This window comes from Neopsephotus bourkii, unplaced genomic scaffold (assembly GCF_033783945.1).
Source record: "Neopsephotus bourkii isolate Nb327-2 ecotype Australia unplaced genomic scaffold, CSIRO-AGI_Nbou_v1 NB_1526, whole genome shotgun sequence".
NCBI lineage: Eukaryota > Metazoa > Chordata > Aves > Psittaciformes > Psittacidae > Neopsephotus > Neopsephotus bourkii.
Window position 1 is genome coordinate 1,441,160 of NW_026902002.1, and position 22,102 is coordinate 1,463,261.

A 22,102-nucleotide genomic window follows, 5' to 3' on the forward strand; every position below is an offset into this window, starting at 1 on the left:
TTAGGAAGGAAACAACACAACCTTTTGAAAAGAAATGGCATGCTGATCACCTGTATTTGTAGTTTTCTGTGTGGCATTTCCTCGGTATAGAGGTGTGGATGAACAAAACAGTACAGACATAGCAAACATAAAATAAACACACATGGAAGAAATGGGGAAATGTAGGCTCAGCATGTGGTACTGGAAGGGCATGTATAATGGTCTACCAGAGCTTAAAAGGTTGAACAAAAATGGCCTTGCGTGGTCCAAGAGGGACATAAGAATATGATAAAATGAAAAGTGGGAGAAAGGTGTTTCCCACTGCTTCAACCTTAATCATTCCCTGGGATAAACGATGGAAGGTTTATGTTTGGGAGCTTTGAAGCTGGATTGAGCAATACATAGAAGTAAACACCAGAAGGAATGATTGTGAGCTGGAAAAAATAGTAAAAACATTAGGTGACGTTTGATTGATTACTTGAATTCACGGGCCAGAATTTAAACAGCTGTAAACAGATATAGCCAGACTAATGATAGTAAAAAGGTTGTGATGTAATGCACTGAAAAGGTGGTTCTTTCTTCCCGCCAATTCTGCTACTCTGTCATTTTAGTGTATTTTATTACTTGAAATACTAATTTCAAAGCCATTTTGCCTCAAATATTTCAAATTCAAGGAAATCTTAATATCCAGTGAAGTAAATGAGAGGTAGAAACTCCATTCAAATATAGTCTCTGGCTTCGGGTAAGTCATTTAATCTTTCCATTGATTTCTTAATCTAAAATGAAAGGATAGGTAGGAGGGCATTGACAAATTAATAGTACAAAAAAGGTTCTTTGGTACAAGTCACTTTCTGTACCAGTGAGCACATCACCAATTAACCAGTTACACTACCATAAAAATCTCATACACAATCCCTTTTTCTGAATATGAGATGTGCTCAGAGAGATATTCCTGGGCACCTGACCTCTGAGTAAGAATTAGACCAATATGCTGGAATAATCTTAGGGGGCATGATGGAGTGAGAGCTGCAGTTGTTCACAAAGCACAGGAAAGAAAAGGTATGGCTACCAAGCGCTTTAGAAAGATGCTGTGGTCTTTTAAAATAGCAGTTGACTCCCCATTGTATGAGATCCCACAATGTATTCTTCATAGAACGTGGCTCTTACTTATGTAAAGATAGACTCAGAAAGAACTTGCAAAGTTTGTACCAGGAAGGGGAAGTTTCTCCAGCTTATTCAGCATATTAATGCTCTTGGCAAACATTAATGTCCTCTCTCTATATATATTGAGTAAGTAGTGCCAGGAAGAAGGGGTAGCCACATCACTGATGAAATTAATTTGTCTGGACTGATACCCAAGGAATTAAAAGAAAGAGAAAAATATCTGACAGCTGTAGGTTAAGTTTTAACAAACAGATGAGAAACCCAGCTGGAGTGAGGTGGGGTTGGATTAAAAATGAAAGGATTTGAAATAAGAGAACCTAAGAATGGGTAAGGTTGTTTGGCTTAAAGACTGTAATTTGGAAAGTAAGTGCTGTGCAGTCAGGAGAAAGCAGAGCTGAAATGTGGATTGGAAACTGAGAGGAAAATGGTGGGAGGAATTTGCACAAGCTACAACCAAGCTTGCCTCAAATCAGGACAGATCATCAATATTCTGCCCACCTGGAGGTTGAAGGGACTTCCTGTTTTGATAATGTAGTTCAAAATGCAACATTGCTCCTTTCCCACTGAGCAAACACAGCCACAACTATTACTCATCCTAGCTCATCTTGATCCACTCAGTTACTTCATGATGTGTAGGCAAAGGATAAAAGAGTCAGAAGATGGAAAGCTAACGTATCAGAGGGAGAGAACAGAAATAAAGGGGGAAGCACTGTAACCAGGAGTTTTTATGACTGGGGAAGTGTGATAACAGTTAACACATACTAAAGTGATCCTCAAAAAGGATGGCATCTCATCTCATAAAACAGAGGAAGAATCTGTGTCTGAGGAGTTGTTTCTTTGGTGGAACTGGTGTAAGTTTTCCCCATTTTTTTATGAAAGAAACGCACATATCCTCATCAGGTTTCAACAGCTCCTCTGAAATACCAACTGAGAACCCGCACACAAATCTAAAGGTATCATTAATGCCATAGCAAGCAAGGATGTATTAATATGATTGCTATTTAATGAGCACAGGACTGGTTCGTTTTGTTGAAGACTCTTCTTTGGGCTACCAGTAGACCACAAAACTCTTTCAGGAGTGTGTTTGTGTGACTACATCGAGGTCTTTATAGTCCCCCTACCACTGTAACATGAGAATGACCACTAATGACACTTTCTCAAATTGCAAATCCTTGTCTTCTGCTTTTAAAACTCAAGACAGATTTTGGTATGTGTCTGCAGTTCTTACCTGTATATTGTCAGGAGCTACTGTATCTCAGCACATCTGAAAACTAGATGGCTCCATACAAATTTACAATATAAGCCTAGTCTTTGGCAACAGTGCTTGAAATTTTTGGTCTAGACACCTTGCAATCTTGCACACTTTGCGGTACAGTAGCACTACCACCCTTGAGTTGCAGAACAACGGGGATGAGGTGTCAGCATTCTTCATTGGCACTGTCACAGTGCTTCTGCAGATAAACCGTTCTAGTGGGAAACCTTTCTGTGTAGGTATCTATCTGCCTGATAGATAATAATAATCATAAGACTGTCCCTAGTCTTATGATTTTAACAAGAGTTTATGATTTATCCAAGAGTTTTTTCATTTCATTATGTTTTGCCATTTGGCTTGCAGAGCATATGTGTTTAACAGCTCCTGTGTCAAGAACTTTCCACTGCCTTGCTAAATGTCCAACATTTCTTCTTAGTATCATCATCTGTTATATCTTTCTTCTTTCTCCACTCTCTCTCACATCTTTCCAGGTCAGAGGCTACCCTGAGCCTCGGATCACGTGGTACAGAAATGGGCATCCTGTCACAGAGGGAGACCATTACGTTGTGGACCACAGCATTCGGGGGATATTCAGCTTGGTAATCGAAGGTGTACAGGAAGGTGATGGTGGTAAATACACCTGTGAGGCTGCAAATGATGGTGGGGTTCGTCAGGTAACTGTGGAACTGACAGTGGAAGGTAAGAGGATACTTACACTGTAGTTGGGATGATTATAGAGTTCAATTAATGAACAAGCAGTGTTAAAGTGTCTGGTTAAAATCACAACTGTACACACAGGCTTTCTCACTAGTACAAGAGTAAGATTCATTAGTTGCATTTCACTGTTTAAGGAACTGTGCAGGGAACTGCATGTCCCCTACATACATACAGGTAGTATAGATACTACATATCTGTAGCTAGATAAGGTGTGTGTTAGGTTTCAGATGTGTATATTGATGGCCAGGTAACAAAAGAGGTAGTTTTAAAGACTGCTACAAACCTTGTAATTTTCATGAAAGCCACCACTAAGGACAGAAATAAAAGCCTGGAAAGTTAGAATTTTCTCTCATGCTTTAAAACCTGTGGTGATCTTGGTTGTTTCACAGCCTATCAGATAAGCACACTGAGGCAATAGGTTTTTGGAGTTCTCCACGCATACTTGTATTTGCTAAGCTGAAAGCCTGGTTGTAATTGCATGCTTAATGTCACACAGGAAACAGCCAAGATCAAACCCAGGAATTTTTAAGAGAACATCTGCATATTAGATAGTTGCAGACTGCCAAATCTGAAATTTACCGAGTGACACAAAGGCAGAGATGGATGGAAATAAGTTGTACATCTTCTCCCTATGCAATTTGGTCATGTCGGAGGTCTGCTGAATATCAAAGCTCCTCAAGTCACAACGTTGTGTTGAATTTTTGAAGCAAAGTAAAAATCTACAGTGGTCTTGAAACAATCAGCATTTAGATTTGTTCAGAGTCAAAATCTCTAACAGATACCCTTGAAGTACATACTGAAATATGCAATAGATCTGGCATGATTGTTACTGTCTTCTGTTCTAAAAATTATGCAAAATCTTTTCCCCCCCCCCTCATTTTAAGTTGTGATAACATTTATGAGTGACAACTTGCATGGAGGTGTCAGATTTTTTAAAGCTGTTTTTATACCAGTTTTTCTAACCTGGGCTTTGCTGCAGTTTAAAAGCAATTTCATGGCAATAACCAATGACCAAATTTCTCAGAGTTTAAGAATTACATGGCCTTTATTCTAAAAGTCCCGTTATGTCTCAAAATAGTAAAGCACGGATTTTTTCTGTTCTCAGCAAAGCGATCTATGTGGGGCTGACTGCTACTGGAAAAAATGAGTGATGGAAACACAATATAATCTTTCCATCCTGCATGGCTGTCCTAGCTGACAGTAATGCAGATTTTTATAAGGCTCTCAAACAGGGCTTTTTCTTTTCACAGCTCAGAGCTGGTTGTTCCATACTGCCACTCTGCCATCTCTCCCGGGTCACAACCCGTTTTTAATGTACCGAAGCTATTATGAATTCTGTGTGCAGTAGATGGCGCTGGGCCTACACGACTTGGTAAACATCAACTTGTTGCTCACATCAGCAAGCATGATGAACTGCTGCGCTTCAAAAAGAATGATTTTACAGAAAAGGTGGTCTAGGCTAGCACAGGACTCTAAAACAAATAAAGGAAGAGCTCTTTCAAAGCCCAAAACCTTTTTCTTTTTTTTTATTTTTGCCATCTTAATCTGACTTAGTGCTGCACTGTACAAACCAGACACTGTTTCACTTGTTTAAAAATGCTTTCGCATGACTAATCTGCAGTGTTGTTACTGCTGAGGCCAAGGGTTAGATGGTAAATCTGCTAAAACTTGTTTTTGGAGAGCCTAATTTTGGATTACAGATGACATAACCTGATACTGCAGGTGTTGCATTCCTTCTTTACGTTTAAAACTTGGAGAAAAGCATATTTTACATAGTTTTTAGTATCTGTAATTCCCAGTGGTCTTGAGAAGATTTCTGACTTCCTTGTCTTTTTGTCCTGTGTTTACAGGAAATTCCATGAAGAAATACAGCCTGCCATCCAGTGCCAAAACCCCAGGGTAAGAAGTCCACTGTTTTTTGATACTGTTTAACAGACACCTAAATATTTTTTGGTAGGAAAACAAGTGAAATGACTCTTTATAGAGAAGAACCACTTTTCCCCATTTTAAGTGCCTCTTGCATTTGCCTTTAGCTCTCATTGAATTTGAAGGCCTCTCAAAAAGGGTTGAATTCTTGTCCAGTTCTCAGTAATTCCTCACTGGAAACGTATCCCCAAGGCTCCCTTACCTATGCAAAAATCTGAGGCAATGGAGGAAAGCAAAGCCTAGTGGTTGATGACTCAGTTCTGCACAGCATTGCATTGAAATAGAGTAACTGCTTGGAGTGATTTCTCACACGTGTGAAATGGGGATAGCAAGTATGGGTGGCCTCTCAGAGGCATGGCAGTTCCAGCTACAGCACCGTCAGAAAACAAATATTTTGATATTTGTGAACTCAAATGCTTTCCAACTTCCCATTTATCCCAAGAAGATTAGCTACTATGAGAGCTACTGAAGTAAAATGGAGCAGTTCGGTACAGCTATTGCTCCCTCATACTGACAGGAGTTAATCTGGCTGAAAACAGAACATTCTGCCGATAACTTCAGTGTTACACCCTCCCCTGCTGCAACATTGCAACTGCTTTTCTCTGCTTCTTGATATTCAGAAATGCTTCTGCACATCTTCCATGACCCGACAGTCTCCTTACAAAGCCAGAGCAAATACTGTTTCAAACGTCATCAGTAAGAAATAAAAACAACTGAAATTAGCATTCTCTCACACATAGCTGAAGTATTTCTGGCAATACAGTGGGTAAACTGCAATCTGGAAGAAAGAATTGTTCCATTTTGGAGTAACTGTTAGCAAGAATGAGTTGATGGGGAGCTCTGCGTTGGCACACAGAACCTTCTTGCTGCATTCTGCACTTCAGTAAGCATTTACAATTAAGTAAATGGCACTGTTTTAAAAGCCCCAGGCCTAATTCTTCCAACAGCTGAATTCATTTCTTTATAAGTAGCTTGAATTTAAGCAGAATTATTTCTGATTTATATCCCTGGAACTGAGTTACCGTGGATATAGACAAAAATACATGTTTCTGATTATGTCAGTGATAGCATGTAGATAGTTAAAACTCAAGATTTTGTCATTGATACGGATATTGTTTATGTATGGTTTGAATTTTAAAATTAATTGAGATTAAAGCAGTGAAAACAGTAAGTGAAATGGATTCATCAGGAAGGCTTTTACGTGATAGTCTGTATTGCAAATGTGCTACAGAAACACACACATGCTAAATAATCAAAGCAAGAAAGGACAGTTGAGGTTGCTGTTAGGTTTTGTTACACCATCAAACTTTTTGAAGCACTATCCTAATCAATTGCTTTGCATGAATTTAGAGGGATTGTCCTCATTTTTCATTCTCATGCAGCTTACTCCTATTCAGTATTAATAATATCATGGCATGGAAGTTTATGACTTACCTAAACAGGGAGGAGGAAAAAGAAAAATAAAAAATACACATTTAATTTTTTGTGTTTCTAGGAAACAGCCATAAAGCTGCAGGATAGCTAGTAGTAGATGTTCTTTTAATGTGTTAGTATATGCGTATAGAATCATAGAAACACCACCTAAAGATGGTCACTAAAAGACTTCTTTAATACACATTTATGCTCTTCTTTAATGTTAACATGAGGAATATGACATTAAAAACTATCAGGTATTTAATTGTATTATGAAGTATTTTCCATTTTAGTGTATTTCAGTCATCCTTCCTTCCCAAGACTTTCTGCTGGTCCTCTTGTCCATGTAAATGCTTTCATTATGGTATCATCTCTTACTTAGAAACCTCGAGCTGCCTCTATGGCAACCATTGGTTCTTGGCAGCACCTTGGACTATGGCGAGGCGGTCTGTTAGTGTCTGACACCTGGTAGAAATGGTGAGGTATTGGCACATCTTACTTGCATGTGGTAAAAGGCCATCTGGAAAAGAAGGTCTTGAAAATGGTTCAGTTTGCTTGAAATTAAAAGTGAAAAAAAAAAATAAAATAAAGAAATCACCATCTGCCATCTGCTAATGTGTGTCTGTTGTTGTAGTAGGGCTTCAGAGCAAAGAGCATTTCCTTTGACATTACATACCTGAAGTTGCACCTCTTTTTTTTCTTCTTATAATGCTGCTTGATGTTATATGTTTTATGGCTTTTTAACTGAGAGGTTTGGACTGCAGTCACCGATGTCACTCTGGTTTCATTCCCCATGTCGGTTCTCAGCTGTGCCATCCATGTAAGTAGAGCTGGGCATTTACACTTAACAGACATTCACCTAGGATGGGTGTACTTTGGTCCTGTGCTTTTTTCATATTTGCTGTGAAAAGAGCGCAGTGAATGAGACTCCAAACAGAAGCCTCCTCCAAACTAAAAATCTTTACCAGAACATGTCAGAAATGTTGCAAAAGCAAGTTGCTGATTCATAAATCAGAAATTAAGGTGTCATTGCACCCTAGGTCAAAAGAAATTACATGACAAAGAACAGTCAACAGTGAACAAATATGCACAAATAATCTAGTAGGAGGTAACTAAGAAACAGGAAAAAAAACCCAGAAATGCACTGCTTCAGTGTTTCCTATCATTTGGTTTCCCCAGCTCTGCTTATAAGCAGCTGAAAGTGTCCCCAAGATTGTTATGTGAGTCATGTGTATGCTGGATGAGGGTGCATGAGGAATCAAGATCAGTCATCACCAGCATTTCCATTTCTTCCAGTGGCCAAAAAACATACTGTATAACCACAATCTTGATTACCACCAATTATATACCCTTATTGGCAGACTGACTGGTCTGAAATGCTTCTTGAATTGTGCTCTAACCACAACAGCTTCCAATTCTTCTGTAAAACCAGGATGTCAATTGCCTTTCTAGGGGAAGACTTACTGTTCCATCTGTGGAGCATAGGCCAAGCATCTGGGGAGAGAGTCCACCCAAGTTTGCTACAAAACCCAATAGAGTTGTTGTGCGCGAAGGCCAAACAGGCAAATTCTCATGTAAAATAACAGGACGACCTCAACCTCAAGTAACTTGGTTTAAGGTATGATTTCCCCCCAAAGTAGTGTTTTCTTTCTCATTTGAAACGTTGTGACTTGAAAGGATCAAATGCACTTGCCACTGCAACTTATCATGGTGAGAATTTGTATGCAAGGAGAGCCATATTCTTCCTAACTTTTATGCTGAATGAACACATAAAAGTAATAGTGTTCCTTTTCAGTATAAACTTCACCCTTGTCTGTGTCACTGCTGAACATATTTGTACCAAAAAAAAAAAAAAAAAAAAAAAAAATCATCTGAAAGCATCAAACAAGATCGAGGTTCCATTATAAGAAATAGCAGGTATGGCACATACCTGCCCAAAGATCTTACTAACTAGATAAGAGGAATAGGCAAAGGATGGGAAATGTGAATATTATCATCCTCTCTGTTTTATGGAGGTCTGTGGGAATTTAATGCTTTGACTGTGGTTACAGAGGGGTATCTGACAGCTGTGAAAGTTACAGCTGTATTTCCCAAGATCCATGTCAGTGTCCCATCATAAAATGCTTTTTCTGTATCATTCACAATGTGTTTTACCTCTACATTAGAATGAAGATGATGTTTGTGAAGAAGTTAAATTTAAATAAAAGAAAATCATTAAAAATTAACAGATTTTGACATGCATTTTTTTTCAAAGTAAAAAAAGCAAACAATGAAACAACAAAAAGCAAATTTTAGTCAACTTTTCAACTACTTTAGTCTGACCTCTGCTAAAACAGTGAGAGTAGGAAAGCATTTGGCATAAAATAAAGGAGATCTGAGCTGTCAGCTTCAGATCTGCATTAAAATTGGGAATTGTGAGCATCTCTCATTTACAAAAAGACTTTATAATAAGCAATATTTATTATTCATTAGGCTATTGAAAAACCCCTAGTAGCCCCTTTGGGCATACACAAGATCTCCAACCACGTTTTTTTGTTGTTGTTAGTAAGGAGTTTTCAGGTGATAATTAAATATTACACTGATTAGGCCATTTTTACTGAAATTATTAGTGCTTTAGAGAATTACAATTGCTTCCTTTAATTTGGAAGAGTAAATACATGATTGCTCTGTTGGCATCATGCTCCCTTTCAGCCTTCAACAGACAGTAGCTTTATGGACAGTTAAAAAAATAAAGCTTCTCAGAGCTTTTATTTTCCTCTGGTGCCTCCAGTTTTTACGAGGGCAGGGGGTAAGAAATAATAATAACAATAATAAACAAACAAACAAAAACCCCACCAACCTACGCCCCCAAAACCAAACCAAACCAAAAAAACCCTTTAAAACTGCTCCTAGAGCAGAGAAAAGTTTTCAAGTCGTTGTCTGGTTTATTTGAGACTTACCCTTGTTGTCTGTAATACAAAAATGCCAGGGTACATCTCAGGAAACAAGCAGCTGCTTGATGTGTAAGCACTTACTACACATATCCTGCAGTTGGCGGCTCTACCTAGAGTCTGCTTCTCCCTCCCTTCATCAACCTGGACTGCAGCTGCTCCCCAAGGGCAGACTTCTAGTCCCACTAGACAGGCTGAGGTTTTCCAGCCATGCAACTCGGTGCAAAATAAGTTTTATCAATCGGTTCTCTTTGAGCAGGGCTGTGCTGTAGACAGCAAGTAGCAGCTAGCAACCTATCAGCTTGGATCTACACTTTGATAATACACCTACATTTGATAATTTTTCATACATGTTTTTGCAGTTTGTTAAAGGTTATGTTGTATATGTTGCTATCGATTGTCAGCTTCTATATGATGTCAGTCTATAATCAGTCAATCTATAATCACTGTCAAACTATAATCGCTGTCTGATCAAATGAATGAATTATGCAAAGTTCTTGTTATCAGGAGCTCCTTGAGTTCTCTTCATGTTTATGTCCTTAAAGACCGTATTTCAACACTTTCAGGTCTGCATTTTTATTCTGTAAAATACCACAGGTGTGTTGTTCAGAGGTTCAGTAGTTGATTGCTGGCCTGCAGGCACCCAGTCTGCACTCTTCAACCTATCCTCAATCCATCACTTTTGGTTAAATTGGTCTTCTCTAGCCTTTTACAATATTATTTTAGCATGTATTTTGAGGACCATGAAGCTGTCTTTCCATAATTCACATGCTCTGTAAAGTGCAATACTGTTGCTGTTTATGCTCTTTATCAGAGTTTTATTGGCAGGCTGTTGTGAAGCATGTGTTTGCATCCCAGTTTGTAAGGCAGTGATTAACAGGTAATCATGCATGTGCTTTGGCTAGCTGCAAACAAGGTGGGGCCCACAATGCTTCTGGCCATGTCAGGATGGCACTGCAGGGTGGTGAGTATTTCAGCTCTGCCCCAGCACTGTGGAAATGAACTTACATGGCTGCTGGACCACATCTGGCTAGTGCCAACACATGACCACCTTCCATACAGCATGGAAGCTTTATAAACAGTTAAGTTTGCACTTTTCAGAACTAATCGATAAGCTTTTGTGTAAATGTCTTACTCTGATTCTTGTTTTCTTTCCCTTTAGGTTAAGTTGAAAAGGACAGAAAAAAAAAAAAAAAAAACAAAAACCCTGATATGAACTAGCTTTTTAAATTCAAGTAGGACTTCTAGCACCCTAATAGCAATAAGCTGATAGACTTCAGGAGTTATAGTCTCTGAAAACACTGCCATGTTTCCCAAATGTTTACTAACCAAATCTCAACAAATCATAGATTTGTATGCTTTCCCTTCCTAAATTTAGGATAAAAGCTGTGGTGTCTGATAGCAAGAAAATCCTCCTTAGTGGCTGGTGCTGAAGCAGAATCACTGATTTGCTCACAAATGAGGCCCTGGTCAATTCTTTTGTAGAATTTAAAGGCAAAAATTGTTGTTCTGATCGTCTAATCTATGTAGCAGAGAGCATAGAACTATCATAGAATCATAGAATAGTTAGGGTTGGAAAGTGTCTTAAGATCATCTAATTCTAACTGCTATGAGCAGGGACACTTCGCACTAAACCGTGTCACCCAAGGCTTTATCCAACCTGGCCTTCAACACTGCCAGGGATGGAGCATTCACAACTTCCTTGGGCAACCCATTCCAGTGCCTCACCACCCTTACATTAAGGAACTTCTTCCTTATATCTAATCTAAACTTCCCCTGTTTAAGTTTTAACCCATTACTCCCTGTCCTACCACTACAGTCCCTAATGAAGAGTCCCTCCCCAGCATCCCTATAACCCCCCTTCAGATACTGGAAGGCTGCTATGAGGTCTCCATGCAGCCTTCTCTTCTCCAGGCTGAACAGCCCCAACTTTCTCAGCCTATCTTCATACAGGAGGTGCTCCAGTCCCCTGATCATCCTCGTGGCCCTCCTCTGGACTTGTTCCAACAGTTCCATGTCCTTTTTATGTTGAGGACACCAAAACTGCACACAATACTCCAAGTGAGGTCTCATGAGAGGAGAGTAGAAGGGCAGGATCACCTCCTTTGACCACGCTCCTTTTGATGCAGCCCAGGATATGGTTGGCTTTCTGGGCTACAAGCGCACACTATAAGCATTTCTTTCTGCTTCAAAGCCATACCTTTTGGTTTAACCCCTGTGTGGCAATGCAAAAGAACAGCGATGCCTCTCTATGCCTAGTGCCTTCTGCCACCCTCACCTGGCCACTGAAGAGGGCCTTTATGCAGAATTCTGATGCAGAATTCTGTTGAGTTTCTGAAGTGATATAGCATAAAGGAGCTATAGAGGGATAGAGAATTATTCCCCAGCTTGGGAGTTTTTGCTTAAAAGTGTGGTTTGATTTCCTGGAGCAAACATGAAAAACTGGTTTGAGCCCATATATGGTGAAAAGATTTTTTTCTAGGAATATAGATATAGAAGATAATGAAAAGCCAAAATGAAACTGAAATCATTGGGTGGCAAAATGCATGAGAAAATAACCTTCTACAGATACGAATGACAGAAATTTTGGACTCAAGTTTTTTTGTTTGCACCATCTGAGTATTATTCATACAAGGGATTTGGCTAAAAGATAGAAGAAAGGCATTTTGACCTAATGTTTTACCAAAAAAATTTCTTGCTCCCTTTCTCTTACAATAGCTAGCTGTCTCATGGTGTCTTGTGACATTTGCAGGGTGATCTTCAGTTGCAGCAAAATGAGCGTTTCAACATGTTTGAGAAAACAGGCATCCAGATCCTGGAAATTCAAAATGCTCAGCTTACTGATTCAGGAATTTACACGTGCACAGTGGTAAACAGTGCTGGGAAGGCATCTGTGTCTGCAGAGCTCACCGTTCAAGGTACAGCAAAGAGTTTATGGGAAAGAAAACAAGTAAACCACAGGCATTCCTTCAAAATCTCTCTGGCTGTGTTCTCTATAAGCTTTCACTTTTTCCTGTTATCTCTGTCTCCATTAAATGATACTGTAACAGCTGCTGAAAACATTATGTTGGTTCAGTGGGGAATATGCTGCCCAAATGCTTTGGAACAACTCTCTTTAAAATCAGCTTTTCTCTTTTACTGTGATTTTGACCTTAATATGCTTTTAACATAGATTTTAATTTCAGTGCATGGAAACCTTGCACTTGTCATTATAATCAGTAACTAATTTTGTATTTGCTGAGTACGAACACCAGGTGCACATTTATACCAGCTCCCTTTTGGGCAACAAAATTGTATCTTTGTAGAACCAGTAAAGGAAAAGAACATAATTCTAAACTGTAAGAAAGGAAAAACAGCCTAATAAGATTAAAATTCAGGCTTCTCAACTCCCAACCCTGCCTATTTCACTGCTCTTAAAGGAAATAAATGTCTGCATAAATAATTTAGGGTGTTCTATTCCATATACGCATTACCATATACAGTTCATTTTGCAGTTTGGTGCTTCTTAGGGTGACCTTTGCATCAGCCTCAAAACCACACAGCCTTCAGCAACCACCCTAAAAAGGAATTTCATCAGTCAGTGGGTAAGCAGTCACTGGACCCAATTAAATGATTAAACCAACAGCTGCTGGCTTCAGCTGCAGTCATAAGATTAGGGGTTTACATGGGCACCCAGCAGAGAATTTTCTGATGCAAGATTTCTAGGTTTGCATCAGTGTTGTCACTGTAAGATACCAAGAATATAAATAAAAAGAGAATTTACATCTGGGATCTTCGGAACCGCAACTAGCCTTTATCACTTAAAGCTGTACTTCTTATTTGTAAATGAAAATTGTAATGAAAACAAATGAAGCCATTTTAGAAGGAGCTTCTACAGGTTGCTTGTTCAACTCATGTTTCATAGAAAGGGCCATTTTGTTCAGTAAGCTTTTTTTTTTACATGAAACTTGATCCTTACTTGCTCTCTCTGAAGTGGTGAGCTTTCTGTTGTGCAATGGGTACATCTGCCTCGAGAGATGGTGCAGAACTGGGGTCACAAAGTCAGTTGAGGTATATGTTTGCTTCAGATGATGACCACATCCCTGAATAATGTGGGCATTCTTTCTTAGATTAGTACAGGTCAGTAAAAAGGGCACTCTTTTGCAATGTACTTGACTAATCGGATGATTCCACTTCCCTAGCCACAGTGTATAATACCTAATTCTTTCATTATCAATTAATCAGATCATAGGAGTTGCTGCAAGATGCTAGCAGACAATCAAGTGGCTCAGAATTACTGCCTTTTGTTAAAAACCATGCAGTCTCATATATAGGTACTTGTGTTTCAAAAGCTACATTTTTTTACCCAAGTTCCTGTAGTGGAAAGTGGAAAGGGAGGAGGAAACTATTCTTTTAATTGATAAGGTAGCATAATGTCTTGTCTGCAACCAGTAGTTATTAAGTTTCCTCTTTTTGCATTTATTCAGTCTCTTCTCAGCTTTATTTTTTACATAAAGAATTTCTGTTACTCTTTATTGACAAGTTTATTGAAGTCGGGTCAGTGGGTCATTTCCTTCTCTCACAGTAACTTTTGTGTGTGTATAAATAGATTCTTTTGGTCACTCTGGATGGCGTGGCAAGTCCAAGCATTTAGATGTGGATTTTTGCTTGCAAAACACAGTGGAAATCAGGGTATCATCCATCACGTTTTTGTCTTTTCCTGGAGGCAAAGACCATGAAAGCATTTTTATGGAGTATTTCTTGATGACTTGCAAGATTCCTTATCTTGCAAATTCATTATTACATGTCTTTCTACTGCAGTTTCTAGTCTCACAGTTGACAACAGTTTAGATGTAACTTTGATCTGACCAGGAGGAAACAAGATGCATTCTGTAGTGTTAACTAGGGAAAAATGGAGAGATGCAGTTGATACTTGATCTGGAGTGGCATTTTTCTCCTCCCAACTATTTGTTTCATGCTGTCCCCAAGAGAAACAAATACTGTCAAACTTTCGGAGAATGCATAGAGAATTACATACATATGAACTAAATGACTGACTGCGGGCAAATATGTGCTGAGTTATGTTGATGCAGCTGATGATGTACTTTGGCAAATCAGTACAGCTGAGCCATCTTCCCAGATTTCCTAGTGGTGTTGCAAAGTAAAGAAATATGATACATTAGCTTTTGTGTTATTCATGTTAAAGATGACAGTACTTTCTATGCAGCAGATGAATTGGTAAGAGTTTGAAGGTGAGCTCTGGTTTTGGGAAATTTTACTGCTGTTAATTTGATTTTGTATTTTAGCCAGAGGACAGCTGCTGTTTCACTGTGGGCATGCTCAGGTGTAGTACTAATGGTTTGTTTTTCTTCACTTCTACAAGCTCTGTGGAGTTCTCATAAGATTTGATGAGCTGCCTCCAAGTTGGAAACTCTTCCTTACTTCTCTTCCCCAACAAATAGCCTTTGAGGCTCACAGAACCTTTAGCTCTCGAAGGACTTGTGAACTCAACTCAGCAAAGTCTCAGAATGGACCAAGACCTCTTTGGGCTTCAACTGAGCAGCTTGCTGTTGTCCATACCAAATTTCAGATGTGATAGTCAATTGCAAATTCAGTGTATTGAAAATATGAAGAGTGAACGTTCTTAAGTGTATTCTTTGCTTAAAATCTTTCAGATTTGTGGAATTCTGTACAGTATTGTAGATATAAGTTACCTGGTTTTGTTTCTTTTTTTTATTTCAGGTCCAGATAAGACTGGCACATATGCTCAGGCACCATGGTATGTTTTAACAGGAATACGTTCTCAGAATATTTAATTGCAGTGCAATAATTTTGACATCTACTGCATGAGTCTTCCTCACAGTGATAAATATTTTGGGGTCAGTCTGTATTTGGAAGTTATAAAATGTTTACTTGGAATGAGACTCTTTCTTACTGCCAAATCCAGCTATCCTGATAGAGTCCTATGAAATTAGCTGGTAGAACTGGTGGCAACACAGAATTCTGCTCTGGTTCAGGAAAGCAAAATTTAGATGGCTTATGTTCACTGTTCCCATGTAGCCAAACAGTTAGACAGTCTGAATGAAAACTGCGTGAGGAAAAATCATATTCTGCACAAATTGGTCAAAGTTCATTTTTTGGAGTAAAAAAATGGCAAGCACTTTGTCAGTAGTGAGCTGATTGTTCTTTGCTATCTTAAGCAACATGTGGCATGGCCATGGTCTTTGCTAGTGTATGAATATGCAAACAAAATTTATAAAAAAATGATGTATTTTGTAAAATGTAAAAATCTTACAGTTGTAGCTGCAAATCCCACAGGCATTATTTCTCTAGTGCATTTAACTGGGGCTGAAAAAAGTACCACAACAAATGCCCCAAATGTCCTGAGAGAATAAGTTGATGGGACTAAATATTGCGAAACAGAGCTGGGCTAGAAACTACTTCCCATTTTTCAAATATGTTCCAGTTCTGCCTTGCAGTAATGCTTTGGAAATGTGAGACAGACACAGTGCTCTATGGGTAATAGCTTAATGGTCAGGGTAGTCAACTTCAATGAGGGAAACTTAGATTAAAATCCACAATTAATCAGTTATTCCTGTTCGCCTAAAATACAGAGCAGCAGATCCATCATAATTCCAAGAAACTCTTCCTAATAAAACCATAGTTGATGTTATGTCCAGTGAATTGAATTTTTCTTTTTTTTGACAACACACCCTCTTCCTTCTCTGGTTTTCAGTCAAGTTTCCTGATCAGCCCTCTTCTGAAATCACCTAAATTACAAGACATCATAATTAAAAAGAGTAAATTCACTGATGTCATGGTTTAGCTGCTGTACTTGTCACTGGGGTTGGTGTAGCTGCTGTACTTCAAGTTGGAGTAGCTGCACTGTCGGTTGCTTTGACATCAGATCCAGAGACATCTTTTTTCCCTTTGAAGGTGCTGGATGATGTTGAAGAGGTCTCTGTAAGCATAGGCCAAGCCCCAGCACATTGCCATGATTTGTCCATCTCTGGTATGGCCAGAATGACCACACACCTCATTTAAGTGTTTTACTAATTTTTCTGGATTTTGCACTTGCTCAGTGGTGAAGTTCCAAAGCACTGGAGGGGCCCACTGGCCTAGATACTTGCCCATACTATCCCACACACCCTGCCACTCATGACTATCCAGCCTCAGGGAAAATCTCTTAGTCCTCCTGTATCATCGTCTAACCCTTGACAAGACCCAAACCCGACTCTTTCGAGATCAGACAAAATGATCATGGGTAAAACACACTCTGTATGTGTGCCAGCATGGTGATCCCCATCACAATCAGCAGGCAGGTCTCAAGGGTATTCAAAGGCCATTCAAAACCTTCAGAACTCTGAAATGTTGCTGCAAATAGTCTGGTGGGGGGGCTGGGAAGGTAAGTGAATGTCTTCATCATAGGTTGACCACCCCAGGAGGGAAAAAAAGAGGTTTAATTGTTAAACACTTCTATTATATACCTCCCAAAGTATATAGGTGATAACCACGCTGGAAACACAAGCCAGGCCAGTTTCACGATCAATGAGTCTATTGTATTACAAGTAATTACCATAAAGTACAGTGAAACAAGAACCTTAGCTCAGGCCCTCCAGCTAATAAACACTAAAACAGCAAATACCAGATGTAAGTAAGGTACAGCATGCTGAAACTCTGAGATCAAGAGCAACAACTTTGAAAGCCAATAAATCAGCATTGTGATGAGTAACTATTAATCTGAAATAATGAATGCTTGTGACAAATCTGATTAGACACACTCCAGTCAGATCTGTCATTATCTCAATCCTCCATGCCCCACACTGGGCACCACAAAGAACTGTCATGGTTTAAGCCCAGACAGTAACTCGGAGACACACAGCACTTGCTCACTCCCCCCCACCTTCTTCCCCCTCCTCCCAGAGGGATGGGGAGGAGAATCGAAAGAATGTAACTCCCATGGGTTGAGATAAGAACAGTTTGGTAACTAAGGTATAACATAAACCACTGCTGATACCACCAAAAATAATAATGATACAGGAAATAACAAGGGAAGAGAATACAACTGCTCACCACCTGTCGATCAATACCCAGCCTGACCTGAGCAGCGATCTAGCCCTTCTGGGTAGCTCCCCACAGTTTATATAGTGGGCATGACGTGCTGTGGTATGGAATACCTCTTTTGCTAGTTTGGATTGGGTGTCCTGTCTCTGCTTCTTCCCGACTTTCCCTCCTCCCTGGCAGAGCATGAGACTCACAAAGTCTTTGGTCAGCGTAAACATTACTGAGCAACAACTAAAAACATTGGTGTTACCAGCACTGTTCCCAGGCTGAAAGTCAAAATCACAGCACTGCACCAGCTACTAAGAAGGAGAAAAATGACTCCTACTGCTGAACCCAGGACAACTGCACAATTTACATTTTACTTTCCCTGTAGGGAGCTTTTTTATGTGGCATTTTGAGCTATAATTATACATGGCCTCAATTTATTAAAGCATGAAGTAGTGTTACATCATAGTTATTCCAGGGTCTCAATTTGTTACTACCTATCTAAAGCAGTGTACGCAAGGTTAGCATCTGACTCATAAAAAATGTTCAAACCTGAGCAGTGGATTTATATCCAGAAACTCCTCAGCTGAGACAGTATCTAAGTGCTGATCACATTTTATGAAGCTTTTCACTTCACCTCTTTTACCCGTGTTCTTAATCTCTGCAAAGGAAACTAAAGACTAATTAGTTCACCTTCTTACTAAGGGCTTGTGCATTTATGTCATTGCTGATATTTTAATTAGTCTTTATACAGTGTTATATCTGTAAACTTATCATATTGCTGATAATAATAATTAGTCTTTATATAGTGTCATATCCATAAACTTATTATTTTCCTCCAGGATGCCATCAAAACCAGCAACACTTGCTGTTAAAGCTGTTGAAAATTCAGAATTCAAACAGGCAACTAGCAATGGGATTGCTAAAGAGCTGAAATCCAGCAGCGCTGAACTCATGGTTGAAACCAAAGACAGGGTGGCAGCGAAGAAAGAGCCCTTTTACGTTGCTAGAGAAGCCAAAGACAGTAGGCAGGGACAGCACCAAGAAGCCAATGCAGTATCTTCTCAAGAAACTAAAGAACGAAGAAATGGATCTCAGGTCTTGCAGAAAACTTCAAGCACCATCACACTACAGGCTGTCAAACTGCAACCAGAACCAAAGGCAGAACCCCAGGCCACTTTCATCAGACAGGGTGAAGAAAGGAAAAGGGCTATGCAGCCCCTGATGTCAGCTCAACAAACTCCGTCTCTGATGGGGCAAGTCAGTCCAAGGAGTAGAGAAACAGAAAACAGACCTGGAGCATGGAAAGCTGTAATGGAGGAGAAAAGGGAGCCTCTGGGAATGCCCCCTCAGTTTGTGAGCCATCCACAAAGCCTGGAAGCATCAGAAGGCCAGGAGATTAAATTCAAGAGCAGAGGTAAAGGGGTGAAAGTTATCAGAGCTGTGGGGTTAGTCAGGTTCCTATTCTCTATGTGGAGGTGGGGAAGCAATTCCTCCCTAATTGCGAGTTCTCCTCGTAAAGCATTTTGGAAATAAAATCAGAGCCTCATGCTAATTCCACAATACTCTTCTCAGTGAAATTTTCAAATTGTTCCATGCCATAGTGTCCATCCCTTCTTTCATCTGTCACTTCCCCAGATGTAATCAATGCCACTCTTTCCAGGAGGTAGTTTTAGGGCAACATCACCTAAAGTAGGTTTATGTCAAGGTGGTTTTTGATATCTCAAGGGAGGGAGACTCCACAGCCTCTGTGGGCAGGCTGTGCCACTGATTAATAACCTTCACAGAAAAAAGTGTTTATGTTTAGACCAAATCTCCTGTCTTCAGTTTGTATTCAGTGCCTATAGTTCTATTAGTGGACACCACTGAAAAGAGCCTGGCTTCATCTTCTTTACACCCTGCCTTCCTATATTTATATAAACTAATGAGATCCCCCTTCAGCTTTCTCTTCTCCAGGCTGAACAGTCACAGAATAAACAGCCTCAGTGGCAGGTACGATGGATTGTAAAGTTCTGCTGGGTGGTCAGAGAAACTGGTTTAGCAGGGTAGGAAGGAATGGGGACAAATTTCTTTCTGCTCTAATATTTCATCACATCTATTTGTCTGTGACTTTCAGAGGAACTACTTTTAGATAGAAGTGCTTGGGTTTTTTCAAGTTATCAATTACTTGTTATTTTAAAAGATGGACCGGCCTAGAGGTTTTGGAAAATTGGAAATATCAAACCATTTTTTTAAAGAAAGTTCTGTGTATCATTTGCTCATTAAGGTTATATAATTATATATGTGTAAATCATACCTAATTTATACTAAAGCAAACAATGGAATTACACTAAGGGGAATACCTGTTCCTAAAAATTCAAATACCTGATTGCCTAGTTTCAGGGAAACCAAAACCGGATGTGGAGTGGTTCAAAGAGGGTGAAACTATTAAAGCTGGACAAAATGTCCAAATATATGAAGAAGATGGAATTCATTGCCTATGGCTAAAGAAAGCCTGTTTGGGGGACAGTGGATCATACAGTTGTACAGCTTTCAGCCCCAAAGGCCAGACTTCCACCAGCTGGTTGTTAACTGTCAGAAGTAAGTAAACTCTCTGTAAGCCCATCTGCACTTTGAAAACCGTGGCTGGGCTTTTCTAAGCTGTCAGGAGGTGGTGACTACATAATTTCTATTACAACTTCTCAATGCAGGTTAATTCTGATTCTTAGCTCTATGAATAATGTGGGATGTAATAGCTGGCAAGACATTTTCTACATCAGTTTCCCTTCTGACCTTTTGGTTTTGTTGGTTTTATAGATAAAACCACCTCATGGAATACTTTGTACACAGGGAGGCCTGTTCTCCACTGAGGTTTTCTATTAATGCTTGTATTTAATAGAGGTTGCCAAAGTTTTGATTGTTAATTTTCTGTATTTAGTTCTTTTGGAGTTGCTTAGCATTTCTATAGGATACTGTGTATCTGAAGTGTTTTGTAAGCACAAACCAATCCTTGCAGTAAAGTGGGAAAGAAGAAAAGTGAAGGAATGAGAATTGCATTCTGCCAAATTTAACACACCTCCCAGAGACAAATTATTTTGAGCTTGAAGTCACTGTCTTACTGGTCTGGCTAAAGAATTTGTTTGCCTCATAGCAAATCTTGGCTTCAATTCTAATCTTTACACCTGGCTTTAGGTTTTGTCCTGGAGCTATGATCATGTTTTTGCGGTGTTTTTCTATATGCTGTGCCTGAGGTTAAACCAGAATACCCAAGATACTTCCTGTGTCTCATGAGAGACCTGTAAACTGCATCCTTAAGCCACCCTATTTCACTGCCAGCCAAGGGAATTTTGGGAGAGGGACTGTGAGAAGACAGACAAGAGGAGAGAGGAATTATCCTTTCTGTTCTTTGCACTTGAGCTCTCTGGTAATATGTTGCATGCACTTCTAGTGATTGGCTGCAAATGGTGGATTCTGGTGTAGAAAATGACTGCTTAAGATAGATGCTGATGGCTGTCAGCGCCTTCCTTGTAGTTTATAGAAGAACCCCTTCCATTGCTTAGAAAGATTTCTAATTTGCTTACCCAGTCTATTGCTTAGAATTTCTATTCCCCAACAAAGCACTTCACCATGGTTAGCCCAGTCAAGTCACCTAAGCATACCTAGAAATAGTCACTAGGTGGAAAAGATGATTTTGTCAATTTGGGTTAAAGGAACTGTTTTCATTTTGGTTTTAAAGGTCCTAAAGTTCAAGAGTTTGCTCCATGCTTTTCCAGTGTCTTGAAAGGATGCACTGTGAGTGAAGGGCAAGACTTTGTGCTGCAGTGCTGTGTAGGAGGTGTACCTGTGCCTCAGATCACATGGCTTCTCAATGGTAAGGAATCCCCTGGTCTGCAATACTTGCATGCACGCCCTTAACTTACACCCGGAGTCTGAAATGTCACGCTCGTCGACATATAGCAAGGCTGTGGATACTGCAGAAAAAGCACTCTAAATCACCGTAGTATAATGCACGAGAATATTGGAAGAAACTCAGTTTATATGCAAATAATATGAACGAAAAGTGGTTTTCTTGAGCAGTTTCCTGTCTTGTTGCAATTTTCCAGGAGGTCCAGCAGGGGACTCTGGTGACGAGATTGTACGAGGCTGGGTCTCCCGGGTTTTATTAAATGCAGCTCTCTCCACGCCGCTGCAGCAAAGCCTGTGCTGCTACTGTATGCTGAATCCTGTGCTACCCCCACTCCTTTGGCACTAGGTTCGGCTTTAAGAGTAACGGGTCGGCATCATGATCCTGTAGGGGTAAAAAGTTCTAAGCAAAATAAGTGCGGTATATCACTCTCTATGGCAGGAAGGAAATTCACACCCAATTCCATCCTTCCATTAGCTGGGCAGGTCATTGGTATTAGCAGCTATGTCCCGAAGATCTTAAAATCACAGCTTTTCTGGTTGCTTATCTACTAGAAATATGTTTCTTAAGATTCTAAAACTTGATCAAAGCTTACAAAAAGAAAAGAAAAAGTAAAATATGTTTTACTTTTATCAAGCTGCATAATGTCCTACCCTGGCCTGTTTTACACAACTGAACATGCAGGTTTCCTTAACAGTCCCCCATCAGTATCAGAGCTGGGCCAATTATCAGCATTCTGCTAAGATTTCAAGCATCAGCATTCTGCTTAGATTCCAAATTATTTCAGAGATCCATGGACTACATGCTTTG

General features: G+C 39.6%; 1 protein-coding gene across 4 annotated transcripts in view; it reads left to right on the plus strand.

Annotated features, from left to right (window-relative positions):
- Window positions 1-22,102, plus strand: part of MYLK (myosin light chain kinase) — a 224,104-nt gene that overhangs the window by 92,403 nt on the left and 109,599 nt on the right. For 3 of the 4 annotated variants that reach the window (XM_061370054.1, XM_061370055.1, XM_061370056.1), the window contains 8 exons: window positions 2,887-3,094; window positions 4,963-5,011; window positions 7,904-8,069; window positions 12,134-12,299; window positions 15,103-15,139; window positions 18,252-18,826; window positions 19,786-19,989; window positions 21,125-21,259. In XM_061370054.1, the coding sequence (XP_061226038.1) occupies window positions 2,887-3,094; window positions 4,963-5,011; window positions 7,904-8,069; window positions 12,134-12,299; window positions 15,103-15,139; window positions 18,252-18,826; window positions 19,786-19,989; window positions 21,125-21,259 (1,540 nt within the window). The remainder of the gene's footprint in view (window positions 1-2,886; window positions 3,095-4,962; window positions 5,012-7,903; window positions 8,070-12,133; window positions 12,300-15,102; window positions 15,140-18,251; window positions 18,827-19,785; window positions 19,990-21,124; window positions 21,260-22,102) is intronic. The other variant, XM_061370057.1, reaches the window with a different exon arrangement.